Consider the following 14,472-nt stretch of genomic DNA (forward strand, 5'->3'; position numbering starts at 1 on the left):
GGGACGCGCCATACATATTGCTGGGGTTCCTATTGGCTGAATACCTCCTACAGGGTCCCTAAACGGGAGATGGCTGAGACGCCACCTATCTATTTATATTCGAACCATCACTCTGAATACGTGTTTTCAAGCAGCGGTTTTAAACACACTAGTAATATGGTCTTATTTAAGAGTGGTTTACATGGTACAACAGAGTCCATTGAAAACTTGTCTTAAAGATAAACATATGATCTTCCTGCCATCTTTAATTTATTATTTATTTCAATCGTGTAAACAGCAATTGATGATGTTATGCAATGGATGATTTTAAAGTGTACGTACTTTTATATATGATTATTAATTATATTGAAACGATAAATAAGTAGAAAATATTTATAACATAAATATTCAATAGAGAATTCACGATACCATTTGCAACGGAAAGAGAAGCGGATGTTGTTTATCAAGTTCTTAAAGTAGACAAGGAACCTCCAAGATCTGGTGTTAGTAAGAACATAAAACAAAAAGATAATCTCTTACTAGTGTAAGTGTAAATATAATATAAATTATTTAATTTTATATTTTTCATAATAATATTATTGATAACAAATTTATTGATAATAATATTATTATTATTATTTTAGATCATTTTCTGGTACTGAAATACGTAAAGTTCGTGTTGGTGTAACATCTTTCTTTGACAGTTTAACTTTAGTTACAGAAACTATACAACAATTTGGACCACCGGAATCTATGTACAATTATTATTAATTAGTAAGACATTTTTTTTTTTAGAAATACAAATGTTATTTATCTGCTCATATGGAAAAGAAAAAATATGGAGCATACACCTGCACCATATGCGCCTAGAGCTGTTTATGGTTATGCTATGTATATAGGATCAAATTTATTTTTTATACTGTATCTAATATGGTCCATAGTACCTGATTATATTTTGAAAGATTACTTAGGTTTATCGTACTATCCATCCAAATATTGGGCCATTGCGATTCCTGTTTGGGCTTTAACAGCCCTTGCTACATTCGCATTTATCATTTATCCTGCTATGAATTTATTAATGACTCCTGATATTGATGATATTAGAACCATTACAGATAATTATGCTCAAAGTAGAAAAGAAACTACTCCTGGTGGTGTACCACCTGTTTTTGATATACCTATAACTGAAGTTTGTAGACAATTATATTTATCTGAGGATATTAAAGTTAATTACAGTTAAAGTAGTTTTATATATCTATACATAAACTTTTAAGATATTCCATTGTCATTTCTATGATAAAGCATATAATATTGAAGTAAAGAATGAACTGTGAAATATTTAAAAATTCAATCAATAATTTATTTGATATTGTTAATAATGTCATTTTTATTTTATTTTTAAAATTATTGAAAAATTAATTAATATTAATATATACGGTGTAATTAGTTAATGACTTTTATTATTGTGGACTAAAAAGTATTAGTTTAGAGATTATGTTTAATCAATGATTTAAATTTTCTTATTGTTTAATTCTTTGTAGTTAATAAAATAATTGACGAATTACTTCGAATAATACGTGAATTATTAACAATCTTTACTTTTGTCCAAAAGAGACCAATAATCGAACGGTGAATTTAATAGTGATTTGTGAGTCTACTTTTAGTTACATTTATGCCGGCAATGTTTGTGATGCTTTTTACAATAGTAGATTTATATCTTCATACAGTTTATTTACTCGTTGCAAGTTAAATATTAAAATTTAAATTTAATTAATTTTCATTCATTTATTAAATAATAAAAAAAACTTTGTCGTTCCATTGATGAAATACTGTAAACAATATTTGTTTAATCAATTAATTGAAATATACTATTATATTGAATATTACAGTTAATGGAGCAAATACGTAAAAAATTTTGTACTGAAGAAAGTAAAACAAAAACAGAAGATGAAAAGACGACGGATAATAAAGAAATTAGTAAATCAGGGCAAAATTTAACCAGTGACGTTTTATATATTATTTTTAAATATTTAAATTATTTTGACTTGTCTAGTGCATCCCATGTTTGCAGGTATGATTACAATAATCAAATATTTTCTTTTTACATCACAAACGTGTGAAGATTATTATCAGACCTAATATTAATAACATATATATATAATTTGTAACAAAATATGTTAATAATTAACAATACTTATTGTATTAAGTAAAGAGATTACATGAAAAGTTTATTTATAAGATATGCGTTGTACAGATTAAAGTATTTTGTACAATTATAGATCTTGGTCTGATGTAGCAAACCATGAAAAAAAAACAAGAGGCCCATCATGTTTTGTAAGAAAAGCAAAGGATATGAAATATATAACGTCCAGTGGCGAAAATTATAATAAAAAACTGATAGACTGTGTAAGGATAAAACCTACCATAAGTATCAATTTTTCTGTTGGGAACGAAAGTTTTATTTCACAAGGTATATTTGATTATTTATTAATTTGTGAAATACTTTTCCTTTGATTATTCTATGTATTTGGATTTAATTTGTTAAGGATGTCATACTGGTTATTTACCATACGATTGTGATTTGGTATCGTTGAATACTCATGGTACTGTGATAAATAATGAAGAAACCCAAGAAGATAATGATAACATTGCATGCATGCTTTTTCCCGAAGTACCAAATATTAATGTTTCAATGTACACTTTTAATATTCACAATTGGAAAAGAACAAAAAAAGTATATCCTCTCAAATTCAAAAGTATGTTTAAAGTTTCTGACAAAGACCCTGAGACAAAATGTATGATTTTATTATGTGATTGGAACGGTCGTGTTATAGCGTCTAATATATTGAGAGCTTTGAAAAATGGGTAATACCTTCAATAGTTTTATTATAGAATTTATTATTCATAAACATTGCATTTGTATTTCTTAATAACTAGAATTTATCGTTTGACATAGGTTGAAAGCCTCAAAAACTTTTGTCTGGGGTGGTATTGCTAAAAACCTAATAGTTTGTGCTACTGAAAATAATAAACGCACATGTAAAAGAACTTCGAATTGTGCTGCTATCACGATAATTGGTACAAAAATGAAAGTATGGACTATACTTTTGGATTCAAAATGTAATACCAAAAAATTGGTTGAAGACAAATTAAAAGCCTTTAAGGAAGAGATACAATTGAAGAGGCATTCCATAGGTTTTATGTTTGCTTGTTGTGTACGTGGTCTGAATATGTTTGATGAACCTCACGTAGAATCTACTATATTTAAAGCATTGTTTCCAAAAGTGCCGTTAGTTGGATGTTTCGGTGATGGAGAATTTGGAAAAAGAATTACAAATGGTTTGTAAAATATAAAAAAAAAAAAGAAACTAGAAAAATTGAATTAATCGTTTTATATAATTATTTCAGAAAAATCCAGAAGGAAACGTTGGCAATTCGTTAATTCAGTATCTACATCATTTATGATACTTACATATGATACTTAATGGAATGATTGGTATTACTATTATCAAGAATACGAGTGCATCTTCTGTTTATATTTTGATCAGATGTAAATAAAATGTTTTAATAATAAAATGTGTGGGACGAAATGTGGAAATAGAAATATATGTATAATTACATATAAGTAAATAAAATATGACATTTTATTTGTAATAAATTGTTCTAAATTGTGTTTTTTTTTTTACATAAAAATAAATTGAAAAATTTTTATCAATATTTTCTATTAATATTAATTTTTATATAATCTCGAAAAACTGATGAATTTGATTCTATTTGTATTAATATCTGTGCAATAATAAAATATATTTGTTTAATTGTTATTCATATTAGTTGCATCAATGAATTAAATTCTGTTTATAGAAATTTCCTCTGGGTCTGCTGCTTTGTAGTGATGAGGAAGCTTGTGTATTCCAAAGATTGGTACAACCAAATTGGACCGGCTTTTGGGGAGGAGCCAAACTAAAAGTAAAATAGAGAATGAGTGAATGAATGCGATAGTAGTAGCAAATAATACAGAATAATATAGAACATTTGAAGTTTAATTTTCGTGTAAAAAATTCATCTTAGGACCGGGACCACTAGTGGGCCGGTTACCTCTACCCTCCATAAAAGAAAGGTACAATACTATCAAAGATCGGTACAATACTATAAAAGAATACAGTATTCTATTCACTATCGCCTACTGGTAATCCCAGTGCTAACTAAGATGAATTTCTTATAAGAAAAGTGGACTTCTGATGTTCTATATTATTTTATATTCTTTAGGTAAATCATAAGACTTCCTTAACTTCCTATTATCAGTTGGGTTTTGAAAGCAGATGATAACAAAATTTTTCGTGATCAATGGGTAATGGTAAAGAAGATTACTTGGTTTAGAGAAGATAGATGGCACTTACAATCATCTGCAAGGGTCGATTAATTAAAGGGATGATCTTACAACCCCTACGTCGTATGTATCTATATGTATATATATGCAATACATTAGGTTTTAAATCATGTATTTTTGAAATATTTTATTTGCAATTATATATTGATTATTCGTTAATATATAATTTTAATATCATTTTTTGATAATTCAATTATGTAGTATGTAAATACTTACAATTACAAAGATTAACTACTTCATAGAACAATATTTTTATTTTGTTTATAACTTTGATTAATGATTAAATAAAAATAAGAAAGATATATATATATTAACTTCAAGAGGAATAAAGGAATCGACCGATGAAATTGGAATCATAAATCGATATTGAAATTGGCGAAGAGAGAAAGAAAAAAGAAAAGAAAAATTCTTCGATACTCCTCCATCGGAGTTGTTTTCAAGGTGGGTTTGCTCTTATATCGTAAAACCGGCGACGTGTACCGAAGGGTGATCAATAACCGTCAATATGCAGGACGACGTTTTAATAAGAGCGTAAGCTGGAGATCTTGGGGCCCAGTTTTATGGCTCCGCGACACAGGACGTCACTTCGGCGCTCTTACTGCCGTCTCTTTATTACCAACCATCTCTTTTTCGTGGTCCCTCTTTCCTTTTCCACTTTCTTTTCTCTCTTTATCTTTGCGTACTCTCAACTACTCCGCGTTTTCTCTCGTTCAAATTTATTATTTATAAAGTATAAAGAACTTGGTCCGCGAACCGCATGCTTTAACTTTGCTTTGCTTTGCGACTTTACTTTTGCCCGCCAGCAAAAGTCACCAAAGTCTGAGGGCACCGGACGTGGCAAGACTTTCGCGATTCTTCTTTTTTTTCTTCTTCTTCTTCTTCTTCTTTTTCTTTTTTGGTTTCTTCTTGTTTTAAGGTACTCTGGTACTACTACTATATGTAAACTTAAAATGTCTATTTTATATTAAATATTACTTTAATCGTAGAAATTATATTCTACTTACATTACAAAATATGCGAAATTAGAAGAAGATGAATATTTATTGTGTTATAATATTTTATATACTTGTGTGTAAATACAGGATTGTCCATAAATCAGTTGTAATTTGTAGAACAAGTTTACAAAGGATCTACGAAATCCTGATTCTAAGTTTATAGTAATAATTAATTTTTGACTACTAATTTTTTGGATATACTGTATATTATTAATTAGTAAAATACAAGAAGTATTTCTTTGTAGATAGATAGGTATATATATATATTTATATAGGTAGAGGTACTTAATGCTACTATACACAAGAATCATCATTTCAAGTTCTTCTCAAGGGTTTTTTTGTTAAATGCATAAATCTAATACATGTACTTATAAAATTTACGTATGTATATACACATATGCTTATGCGAAGGAAACTTAGTCTTACGCGTACCATATGTAAATTTGCATTTCGTCAAGATACCGGCTTGGCGCACCTTCCAAAGATATATTATATCCTAGTCCATTGAATTCGATTATTATCAGATAGGATGCGCTTAATATATCTATCTATCTATATCTATATATATCTGTCTATCTATGTATCAATCTATCTACTGGTAGACATTATGAAAATCATTATTATCACAGTGACACGGTAAATCGAGGAAATTCATTTATCTCTCGAGTGTAGAGAAAGGATATCATATGGCCAGTGTGCTTGCCAGTAAAATCTATCGATTATTAAATGTATTCCTGTATTTAATGATACCGATTAGATTAGTGTAAAAGCATCGGATTACTTAGAGTGGGGACATCTGTTCCTCCTCGAGTCTATCTAACTGTTTGATCTCTTTTTCTTTCTCTATCTCTCTTTTTTATTTTTTTTTTTTTATTTTCTTCTATACAAAAATAAGTTACAAAATTGTGTGATGAATATTGTTAGTTGTAATTTAACAAAACACATTTATTATGAAATTCTTTCCTACTTTATTAAACTCTATTTAATATACCTACATTTAATTATTAATAAGTATATGTTTGTATATATAGTAGGAAAAGAACAAAATGATGTATTTCTTTGAAAAAGGATGGACGAAGAGTGCAAGTAAATGTATTTCGGAGGATCGTGCTGGGAGCCACGCTTCCTGGCTATGCCAGAGTAAACTTCGACTCTGCAGGTTCGTATCAAGGTAAACACCTTCTTAATGCTACCAAGATTGCTCGATGCAACGCACTACTACGTGGCTAAGTCCAAGACGCGTACATAGCCGTCTTCTTCGGGTAACTCATGTAAATGAAGTTCTGCGTCAAATTCACCTAGCAAAGTGAGAGATATTTTCGAAACAAGAGAAAAAGAAATGAAGAGAAGATAACGAAGTGAAGAGAAAAAGTAATCATATATTTTAAACAAAATATTACACATTATGTCAGAGAGATTTTTCATTTGAATTTTTGAAACCTTGCAGATGGTATATATCTGTTATTTAAAAAAAAAAAAATTGATTTATATATAATACACGTAACATGCCGCAGATGTTGGGACATTATGGATGACGAGTTTAGAAGAACAAAAAAAAAGAGAAAGAAAGAAAGAAAGAAAGAAAGAAAGAAAAAACATTAGATAAGTAGAAAGAAGGGAAGACGGAGAAGAAGAAAGGAAAAGATCGAAGAGAGTCGAACGTGCACGCATTTAATCGATAATCGCTGGCAAGTGGTTTCGTTTCGAAAAGGGTACGCCGGATACGCATCTGCGAGGTATCATCAGTGCCGGCTACAAAAGGGCGATCCATCATGTCTCGACAATCCAACTTCGAAATTGTTCGGTCATCTCCTTCTTCGGGCCGTGCGTGCAATTATAATGGAGATTAACAGCGTGCCGAAACATTTTCTTCCTTTTTTTGTCTTCTTCTTTTTATCATTTCTTTAAAAATATGATTCTTTTTTTCTTTCATTTCTTGTTCTCTCTTTTTCTTTTCACGCCCAAGCGCGAACTCTTAGACGAGTTATTCACGCAAAAATCTAAACATTTTAAATATCTAATAGAATTTACTGATAAATTCGACTTTTATTGTTAGGATCATCGTTAGATCTTAATAAGTATTGAACTCGGGGCCTGATATACGATATATGAACACAGGCTTACTCGATTTTCCGCTTATAATGTCTATGCGGTTGTTGGAATATATCATTGTACACTGTTCATTGGGTATGAACTATGTCAGATTATTGGTATTAGATAAAGGAGGAACCGCCTTATATGTAACACGAGATTTTAAGATACATCCTTTTACTCTTACTTCGGTGAAATCTATTAGAAATTATTTATGCAAACGATTATACATAAAGGTTTGTGATTTATGTAATATTCATTTATTTCAAGTTTTTATTGTAATTGTGATTTTTATCGAGGTAATGATCGAACTAGGTAGAGGGGGAGGGGGAAGAAAACAAGAATGGATCTTTGAAAAAGGAGATAGAAATAGTTTAAGAGAGAGAGAGAGAGAGAGAGAGAATGAGAGAGCATGAGAGAGCATGAGAGAGATAGAACAAATAACGAGCTAGGAGAGGAGACAAAGAGAAAGAACGGGGAAAGGATTACGGTGCGTCAGCAGCGATGACTGAACGGCCGGTAATCGCCGGTGCGCGCTCTAATATTTCGAATAGTTCGCATTTACAATGGGCTTTATTGGCGGGAAAACTGAGGGTGCCTATTTTGAGCAAGCTGGGACATCCATCACGCGGTGTCAACGTGATTGTCTCTCGGAGCACCGAGCGCGTAAAGCCCAAAGGAAAATTATTGACCATTTACTACGCTTGCAACTCCCCCGTTCATCCCGTTTTTAAAGGGACGATGAAGATTCCTTCCGGCGGGTTGCGGCTAACTTTCTCAAAGATTTCTTCTTTTCCTTTCTTTTTCGATTAAGTAAATACTTCGTTGGGTAAGTTAACGAGCTACTCTGAGCTCACGAGATTGACTGATCTTATGTAGTAATTTGATGATGCTAAAACAAAAATGAAAAGAAAATAAGAAAAATGTTTTTGTAAAAGTTCTAGCAACCGATTTTTTAATAAATGTAAGTACCTTTTTCAAGGGACAATATTATAGCTGGCAAGCGAATTTAGTCACGAGCCAACGCGACCACATCTTCTTCTTCTTCTTCTTCTTCTTCTTCTTTTATAACTCATCCCTCTTTCCCACATTGTGTGTTGTATTCAAATGAGTTTTCTAATGCGTTTAGTCGGCTCGTCTCTTCTGACAACGCGATGCACGTTACGTTAAAGACGCATTTTGCCACCGCCATTGGCCACCGTCATAGCTTATGTTAGATATATTGTATATGAAAGAACTCGGTGCATGTTTTAGCGCGCGCGTGTATATGTGTATGTGATTATTTCATATTGTAGCTAAATTCGGAATATATTTACGCTGAAAGGAGATATCAACATTTTCTTTCAATCTCATTGATAGATCTTCGTTGAATAGATCAAATTATATACGAATGACAATCGGTAAATGGATATGATTGATTTTTGAGAGTAAAATGAATAATTATTTACCCGTGTGGTTACTGTGTGTGCAAGAATAGTTCCAATGTAGAACATGACAGCGTGTCGTAAGAGGTGACAAAAATGAGTACCTAGTGCCGGGAATGTATCTGAACACCTCTGTCTTCACGGATTTGATAAATTTGGAGGCTTGGTCCTTTAGATTGAGGGTTTAACATAGGACTAACAACTCTATCTTATAAAAAAGAATCTTGTAACGAAGTTTCAAAAAGGAAAAATTGGACCGATTTATCGAAAATAGATACGAAAGCGGTTTTTAGATAGTAGATATACTAATTTCCTTGAACAGGATCAATTAAGTACTTAAAGTTAAGAGCTGCAGAACAGAAGCATTGAACAGATCAACATAAAAAGTTCTTTTTTAACATGCCAGATTTCACATTGAACTGTCATGCCAATGAAGAAGAAGAATTATTATTATCGATAACGCGAACGATTTGATTTAAACGATAAACTCGTTTTTTAAAACTGATGCAATTTGTCAAGTGACAATAAGTTGCATGGATCGTTGGGAGTATCGTTTAGTTATGTACACGTATAAATATATAGAGAAATATGTAGAGTGCTAATTTTCTTGCCATCATCGACACACGAGGTAGAATATAGGCTATAATTATTAGATTAAAAATGATTTTCGTATCGATAGATAGGAAAGGACGATTTGGGATAAAATTTACGAGCGATCGGTAGAATCACGGAAAACGTAGATACACATAGGCAGATTCGCGTCGTTGGTTGGTTGGTTGGTTGGTTGGTCGGTTGGTTGGTTGGTATCGCGTTAGCGTCCTTGCACAATCGGGATGCAAGCAACCTCCTATGTATATCGAAAGCGGCTATCCGTTTTATTTATCCGATAACACGCCATTATGGGCCAATCGCGAATGCTGCCGCCGCCGCCAGTAACGATTGGCTATTTATAATAACACGTGGCACACGGGTAATTAGCTACGCGCAAAGCCATGCCGAAAAATCGAACCACGTTCTCTACACTCCCGGCCCGCCAACGGAGAAAAATATTGCCTCTGCTTTTTCATTTATACCGTCAATAATCTCTCTTTCTCTTTCCCTTTCTCTTCCTTTCTCTCTCTCTCTCTCTCTCTCTCTCTCTCTCTTTCTCTATGCACATTATATTCCCATTTTATTTTATAACAATATCTCTTTTTTTTTTTTTTTTTTTTAATCACGCATAATTACTCCAATTTTTCATTTTTTGCTTTTTGTATAATTAGCTATTTACACGTGTAGTTAAGCAGATATTTATTATATTTCTAGTTGTATTTTCATTTATATTTTATCATCATAATTTAATGTAATTTAATTTTATTTCATAACAATACCTTCCTCTTTCTTTTTTTCTTTTTTAATCGCACATAATTACTCTCACAATTTATTTATTTCTTTATCCTTTTTCTGATATTAAAGTATATTCGCGTGTAATTATTAGTTGATATTCAATATATTTCTATATGTTTTTACGTTTATTTTTTTTATCATCTTAATTTGATTTACGAACAATCAAGTCTCTTAAATAAAAAAAAAACTTCTCTCCAAAGTACCCACACCTACTTGATAATTTATTCTTATTATTATTTATATCGAGTAAATAACATGAAAAATATATTAATAGTCATCATTATCGTTATCCTTAACGTTAAATCATATCTCCGTTCAGATTCAAAGCGCGTAGACAGGTATCGCCTTTTAATTAAAACTCTTCACACGAAGGACGTTTTATCGATGATGCTTTGCGCTGCTACAGGAAACGATAATTCTATCGGCCGTATTCGAGAAAATATTTTATAGACATCGTCGTCGCCGTTGTCGTCTTCCTCCTCCTTCTCCTCCTCCTCCTTCTCCTTTTCCTCCACTTCTTCCTCCTCCTCCTCCTCCTCGTCGTCGTTGTTGTCATCTTTGTGTTAAAACGGTGAGAACTTTTAACGGTGTAAAAGTAATAACGCTTTATAGCTGAGCATAAGCTATTACAATACTGAGGACTTTTCACTTTAAATAATAAATATCAAAGGAGAAATGATTTAAAAAAAAAAAAGAAAAAAAAAAGAATAACATGACATTCAACGATAAAAATCACATTATATTTGATTATAAATATTTTATTCATTTTTCTATCGCAATCATTTCCAATTCAAAATTACGGTATATTGCCTTTTTTTTTTTAATCTTTTTTTACATATTATCGTTGCTCGGATAACTATAGTAAGTATACGTGTGTCTTGAGTCGGAGAATAAATCGAAGAGTCTCGTTTATTTCTGATTCAGGAGGATATTCAGGATCGGCTTCGGAGGATTATACCAAGATTTTGCGTGAGAGGATGAAAGGTAGGTTGGGAGGATATAGAGAAAGCAACCGAGTGAGAGAATGAGAGGGAGAGAGAGAGAGAGAGAGAGAAAGGGAGATAGAACTAGAGAGCTAGAGAACTAGAGAGATATGGTCGGAGGGAGGAGGTGGGAGGGGTTTGGTGAGCGGATGGAAAGTCTTGTCCATTGTATTGGCTTCGCACAATGCTTATCGACGGTGATTGCTCCATCGTGGAGAGAGACTGAGAGAGAAAGATATATATATATATATATATATATGAGTATATATATATAGAGAGAGAGAGAGAGAGAGAGAGAGAATCGTCGGACAGGGATGCTGCCTGCAAGGGTGGGATGCATACACAAGCACGGCTTTATCGGGTTATAAGCCATAATGCGCACGCACGTCGGCCACCTTCCTAGTGGGTTAACATTTCAATCTGGAAAATGTAAACGTGCTTCTCTCTCTCTCTTTCTCTTTCACTCTCTCTTTCTCTTTCTCTCTCCCTCTCTCACTTTGTCTGTTGTATCCGGCTCGTTTGCATACCTCGCTCCCGTTGTCCGTGCTCGCTCTTCGAACAAATTCGAGCGAGTATGCTCGCTCTTGCAAGCTTTTACGAATATCCGCTCGTTGGACATACGTGTAATCGCATGTTCGCACTTTTCGTCTCTTCGACATTTCTATCTACCAAAGATTGGTATTATTTCTATATTTTTTGTTGTTTTTTATATATTTTTTTTATACGGGTATTTTTGGAAATATGGGTATAACGTAGATTAGATACATTTGTTAACTTTAGATTTGATATGGTTGAGAACGATACGTATTATAGTTTATTTCGTGTTAAGTTTAGAACGTGCAATTGAAACTGAAAACTACCGATGCCGCAAATACCAAATGGTCGACCGCTAAGGGTTAACCGCTTACTCGCACATCTGCGGTCGCGGTAAGCTCGTATGGTGGATTCTGCGGCCTCTACCTTGGTAAGGACTTTCAAAATGACGACGATCCGGGGATATAAGGGGAAGATGTCTAATTTATTCTATTTCATATGCACAGACCGATCCATGTTATGTACGTGAATAATTAGTAGGGTCCTTGTACATAACATTTTGTATGCGTACCTAGGATACAGGTAGGATCTAGCATATCTAAGATTTGATGATTGAATTTATATATTTATGTATGTAATAATAATCTATGAGATACTCCCATAATTTAAGATTATTATTTCATATTAAATAGAAAAGAAAATGAGATAAGTAAATAACGAAATATATGAAAAAATTTCGTAAGTTTTTTTAAGAGGTAACGAGAAGGAAGAATTAGGGGTAGGTAAAGGTGTACTTTGTACTAGATCGTAAGAGAGGTGAAAGAGAGACTTTCCAGTAGAACGAATTCAACGTTGGCACACGTCGGTTCGCGGTGTTAGGTGAACAAAAATTGGCGCACTCTTTTACATCTCCCGTCAGAGGCTAAAATCTACCCTCGGCTTTCCGCGTGCCGGCGTGTAACAACGACGCGAGGCACAAACAATGACGAGGGTTACGCAACGACGTCTATGCACGATGCATATACACACGTCGTGCGTGCACGCGTTGGCCAAACGAGAGAGTCCACCAAAGGGAGAGAGAGAGAGAGAGAGAGAGAGAGAGAGAGAGAGAGAGAGAATGAGAGAGGAGAGTATGGTGTTCAGGTCGAACAATGCGTATCACACGGCAGTCTGCCTGAAAATGTGCTGCAGCTCGTGTAAAACGAGGGAGAGAGTAAGAGAGAGAGAGAGAGAGAGAGAGAGAGAGAGAAAGAGAGAAAGAGAAAGAGTGAGTAAGTGAGTGAGTGAGTGAGATAGAGAAACAACGCGCATACTCATAAAGTTGGAACGTTTGGTAAAAGGATCGAAGAAGATGAGATGAACATTTTTGAGTAAAAGATATGTTTTCGAAACGGTACGTGTACATGTTAAAAGTAATTTACAGTATATGTACTTTTAATTATTCTATTTTAATGAATAAAATAATTAGTATATTGTGAGTATTGTAACCAAAATTATATGATAAGACAAAAGAAAAGTGAAGAACAGACGTAAGTTGTTGTTGTCGGGATCATCGCAAGCTCTATTAGTGGTTGGTTTGCTTTATCATTGTTATTATTATTATTATCTATCATAGTCACAGTGATGATGATGATGATGATGATTATTATTATTTTTATTATTATTATTATTAACAGTAGAATGAACAAGTCTACGGAGAACTTGTGGCATCGAAACGTAATTAAGCGCACGAGTTTCCAAACGGGTCGGTCTTGTAAGAGAGAGAGATTGCTAGAGAAAGAGAGAGATGGAATGAGATAGTAAAAGAGAAGAGTGTCTTGTGTGGACACAACACCGCAGAGTCGCGGAATTTAAGGTCGTGCCGCGTAGAAGAGAAGAGCGCGCAGTAACCGATCGGGTTTGCTCGCGAACGCATCGAAGTGGTGCGAGCGTCGGCGCGTTTGTCCTTCATTACGCACGAAGGAAAGTGCAGTCATCGGCGTGCATACCCGTAGGTATGCACACAGGGGCATTAGTTCCCCCAAAGCCTAGCCGGTATTAATTCCACTAATTGGACGTGGTTTGGGTCGAGGCAAACATCGGTCCCCCTACCGATCGAGGGCCGCCTTCTAGTTCGACGGCGGACACCGATCTCATGATCGATCGCTTTCAAGAGACAAAGAACGATTCTCGCGTTATCTCGGATGACCGAACGACTCAGCGAATGAACCTAAGCGAACGAGTTTCTCTTTTGGAGAGAGCACGATTTTATGCATTTATATCAATTTTTTCATCTTCGATTTTTTTTTTGTTTACCTTGAGATTTTATAGTAGAATATATGGGAATAATAACATATTTCTATTTTATCTTTAAGACTTCATCAATTATCATATGTACTAAGATTGAGATCAATCTTTTATTATTTTATATATAACACACAGATACATTCGAATGTATGTACATTATACTGAATAATGAAATAATATCATTGAAAAAAATTATCTTTTGTTTCGTGTCCATGATAAAAGCTCTGTACCTAGATATTATCATGGTTAAAGATAAAGGGTCTTGTGAAGGAGGAAAAAAAGGAATATCCTAAAGTATACCAGAGCGAATATTTAGCGGATAATTTAGCCCCTCCTGGAGGAGGTCTAATGATGCGCGTGAAAAAGCAAGCAGGGATTTTGGAAAAGAAACGTGTAGTGTCCTCCCT

At 33.4% G+C, this 14,472-nt stretch overlaps 3 protein-coding genes across 4 annotated transcripts; all 3 read left to right on the forward strand.

Annotated features, from left to right (window-relative positions):
* Positions 1-167: 167 nt before the first annotated feature.
* LOC107064673 (Threonyl-carbamoyl synthesis 6) lies at positions 168-2,050 on the forward strand. 2 transcript variants are annotated; one of them, XM_089171333.1, is made up of 4 exons: positions 168-313; positions 395-523; positions 624-753; positions 1,869-2,050. In XM_089171333.1, the coding sequence occupies exons 1-3, from the start codon at positions 297-299 to the stop codon at positions 748-750; spliced, it is 273 nt and encodes a 90-aa protein (XP_089027459.1). In that variant the 5' UTR covers positions 168-296; the 3' UTR covers positions 751-753; positions 1,869-2,050. The 2 variants fall into 2 exon arrangements, with proteins under 2 accessions (XP_089027459.1, XP_015173127.1); XM_015317641.2 differs by lacking the exon at positions 1,869-2,050 and having other exon boundaries at positions 624-945.
* LOC107064672 (phosphatidylinositol glycan anchor biosynthesis class P) lies at positions 818-1,220 on the forward strand. Its single transcript, XM_015317640.2, has one exon. It carries the CDS (start codon positions 818-820, stop codon positions 1,217-1,219), a length of 402 nt encoding a protein of 133 aa, XP_015173126.1. The 3' UTR covers position 1,220.
* Positions 1,872-3,637, forward strand: LOC107064671 (F-box only protein 22-like). Its single transcript, XM_015317637.2, has 5 exons — positions 1,872-2,050; positions 2,259-2,449; positions 2,526-2,844; positions 2,936-3,318; positions 3,388-3,637. Exons 1-5 carry the CDS (start codon positions 1,872-1,874, stop codon positions 3,462-3,464), a joined length of 1,149 nt encoding a protein of 382 aa, XP_015173123.2. The 3' UTR covers positions 3,465-3,637.
* Positions 3,638-14,472: the final 10,835 nt, after the last annotated feature.

The sequence above is a fragment of the Polistes dominula genome, unplaced genomic scaffold (assembly GCF_049000335.1).
Source record: "Polistes dominula isolate Pdom_NZ unplaced genomic scaffold, Pdom_raw_medaka contig_31, whole genome shotgun sequence".
NCBI classification, from domain to species: Eukaryota; Metazoa; Arthropoda; class Insecta; order Hymenoptera; family Vespidae; genus Polistes; species Polistes dominula.

What these genes read in the sequence shown, in the direction of transcription:
- LOC107064673 (XM_089171333.1), top strand. An exon ending in AAAGATAATCTCTTACTAGT is followed by an intron (nt 524 to 623) that starts GTAAGTGTAAAT and finishes TTATTATTTTAG; the next exon opens with ATCATTTTCTGGTACTGAAA.
- LOC107064672 (XM_015317640.2), top strand. Translation starts at nt 818, where the DNA reads ATGGAGCATACACCTGCACCATATGCGCCTAGAGCTGTTTATGGTTAT.
- LOC107064671 (XM_015317637.2), top strand. Translation starts at nt 1,872, where the DNA reads ATGGAGCAAATACGTAAAAAATTTTGTACTGAAGAAAGTAAAACAAAA. An exon ending in CGAAAGTTTTATTTCACAAG is followed by an intron (nt 2,450 to 2,525) that starts GTATATTTGATT and finishes TAATTTGTTAAG; the next exon opens with GATGTCATACTGGTTATTTA. An exon ending in TTGAGAGCTTTGAAAAATGG is followed by an intron (nt 2,845 to 2,935) that starts GTAATACCTTCA and finishes CGTTTGACATAG; the next exon opens with GTTGAAAGCCTCAAAAACTT.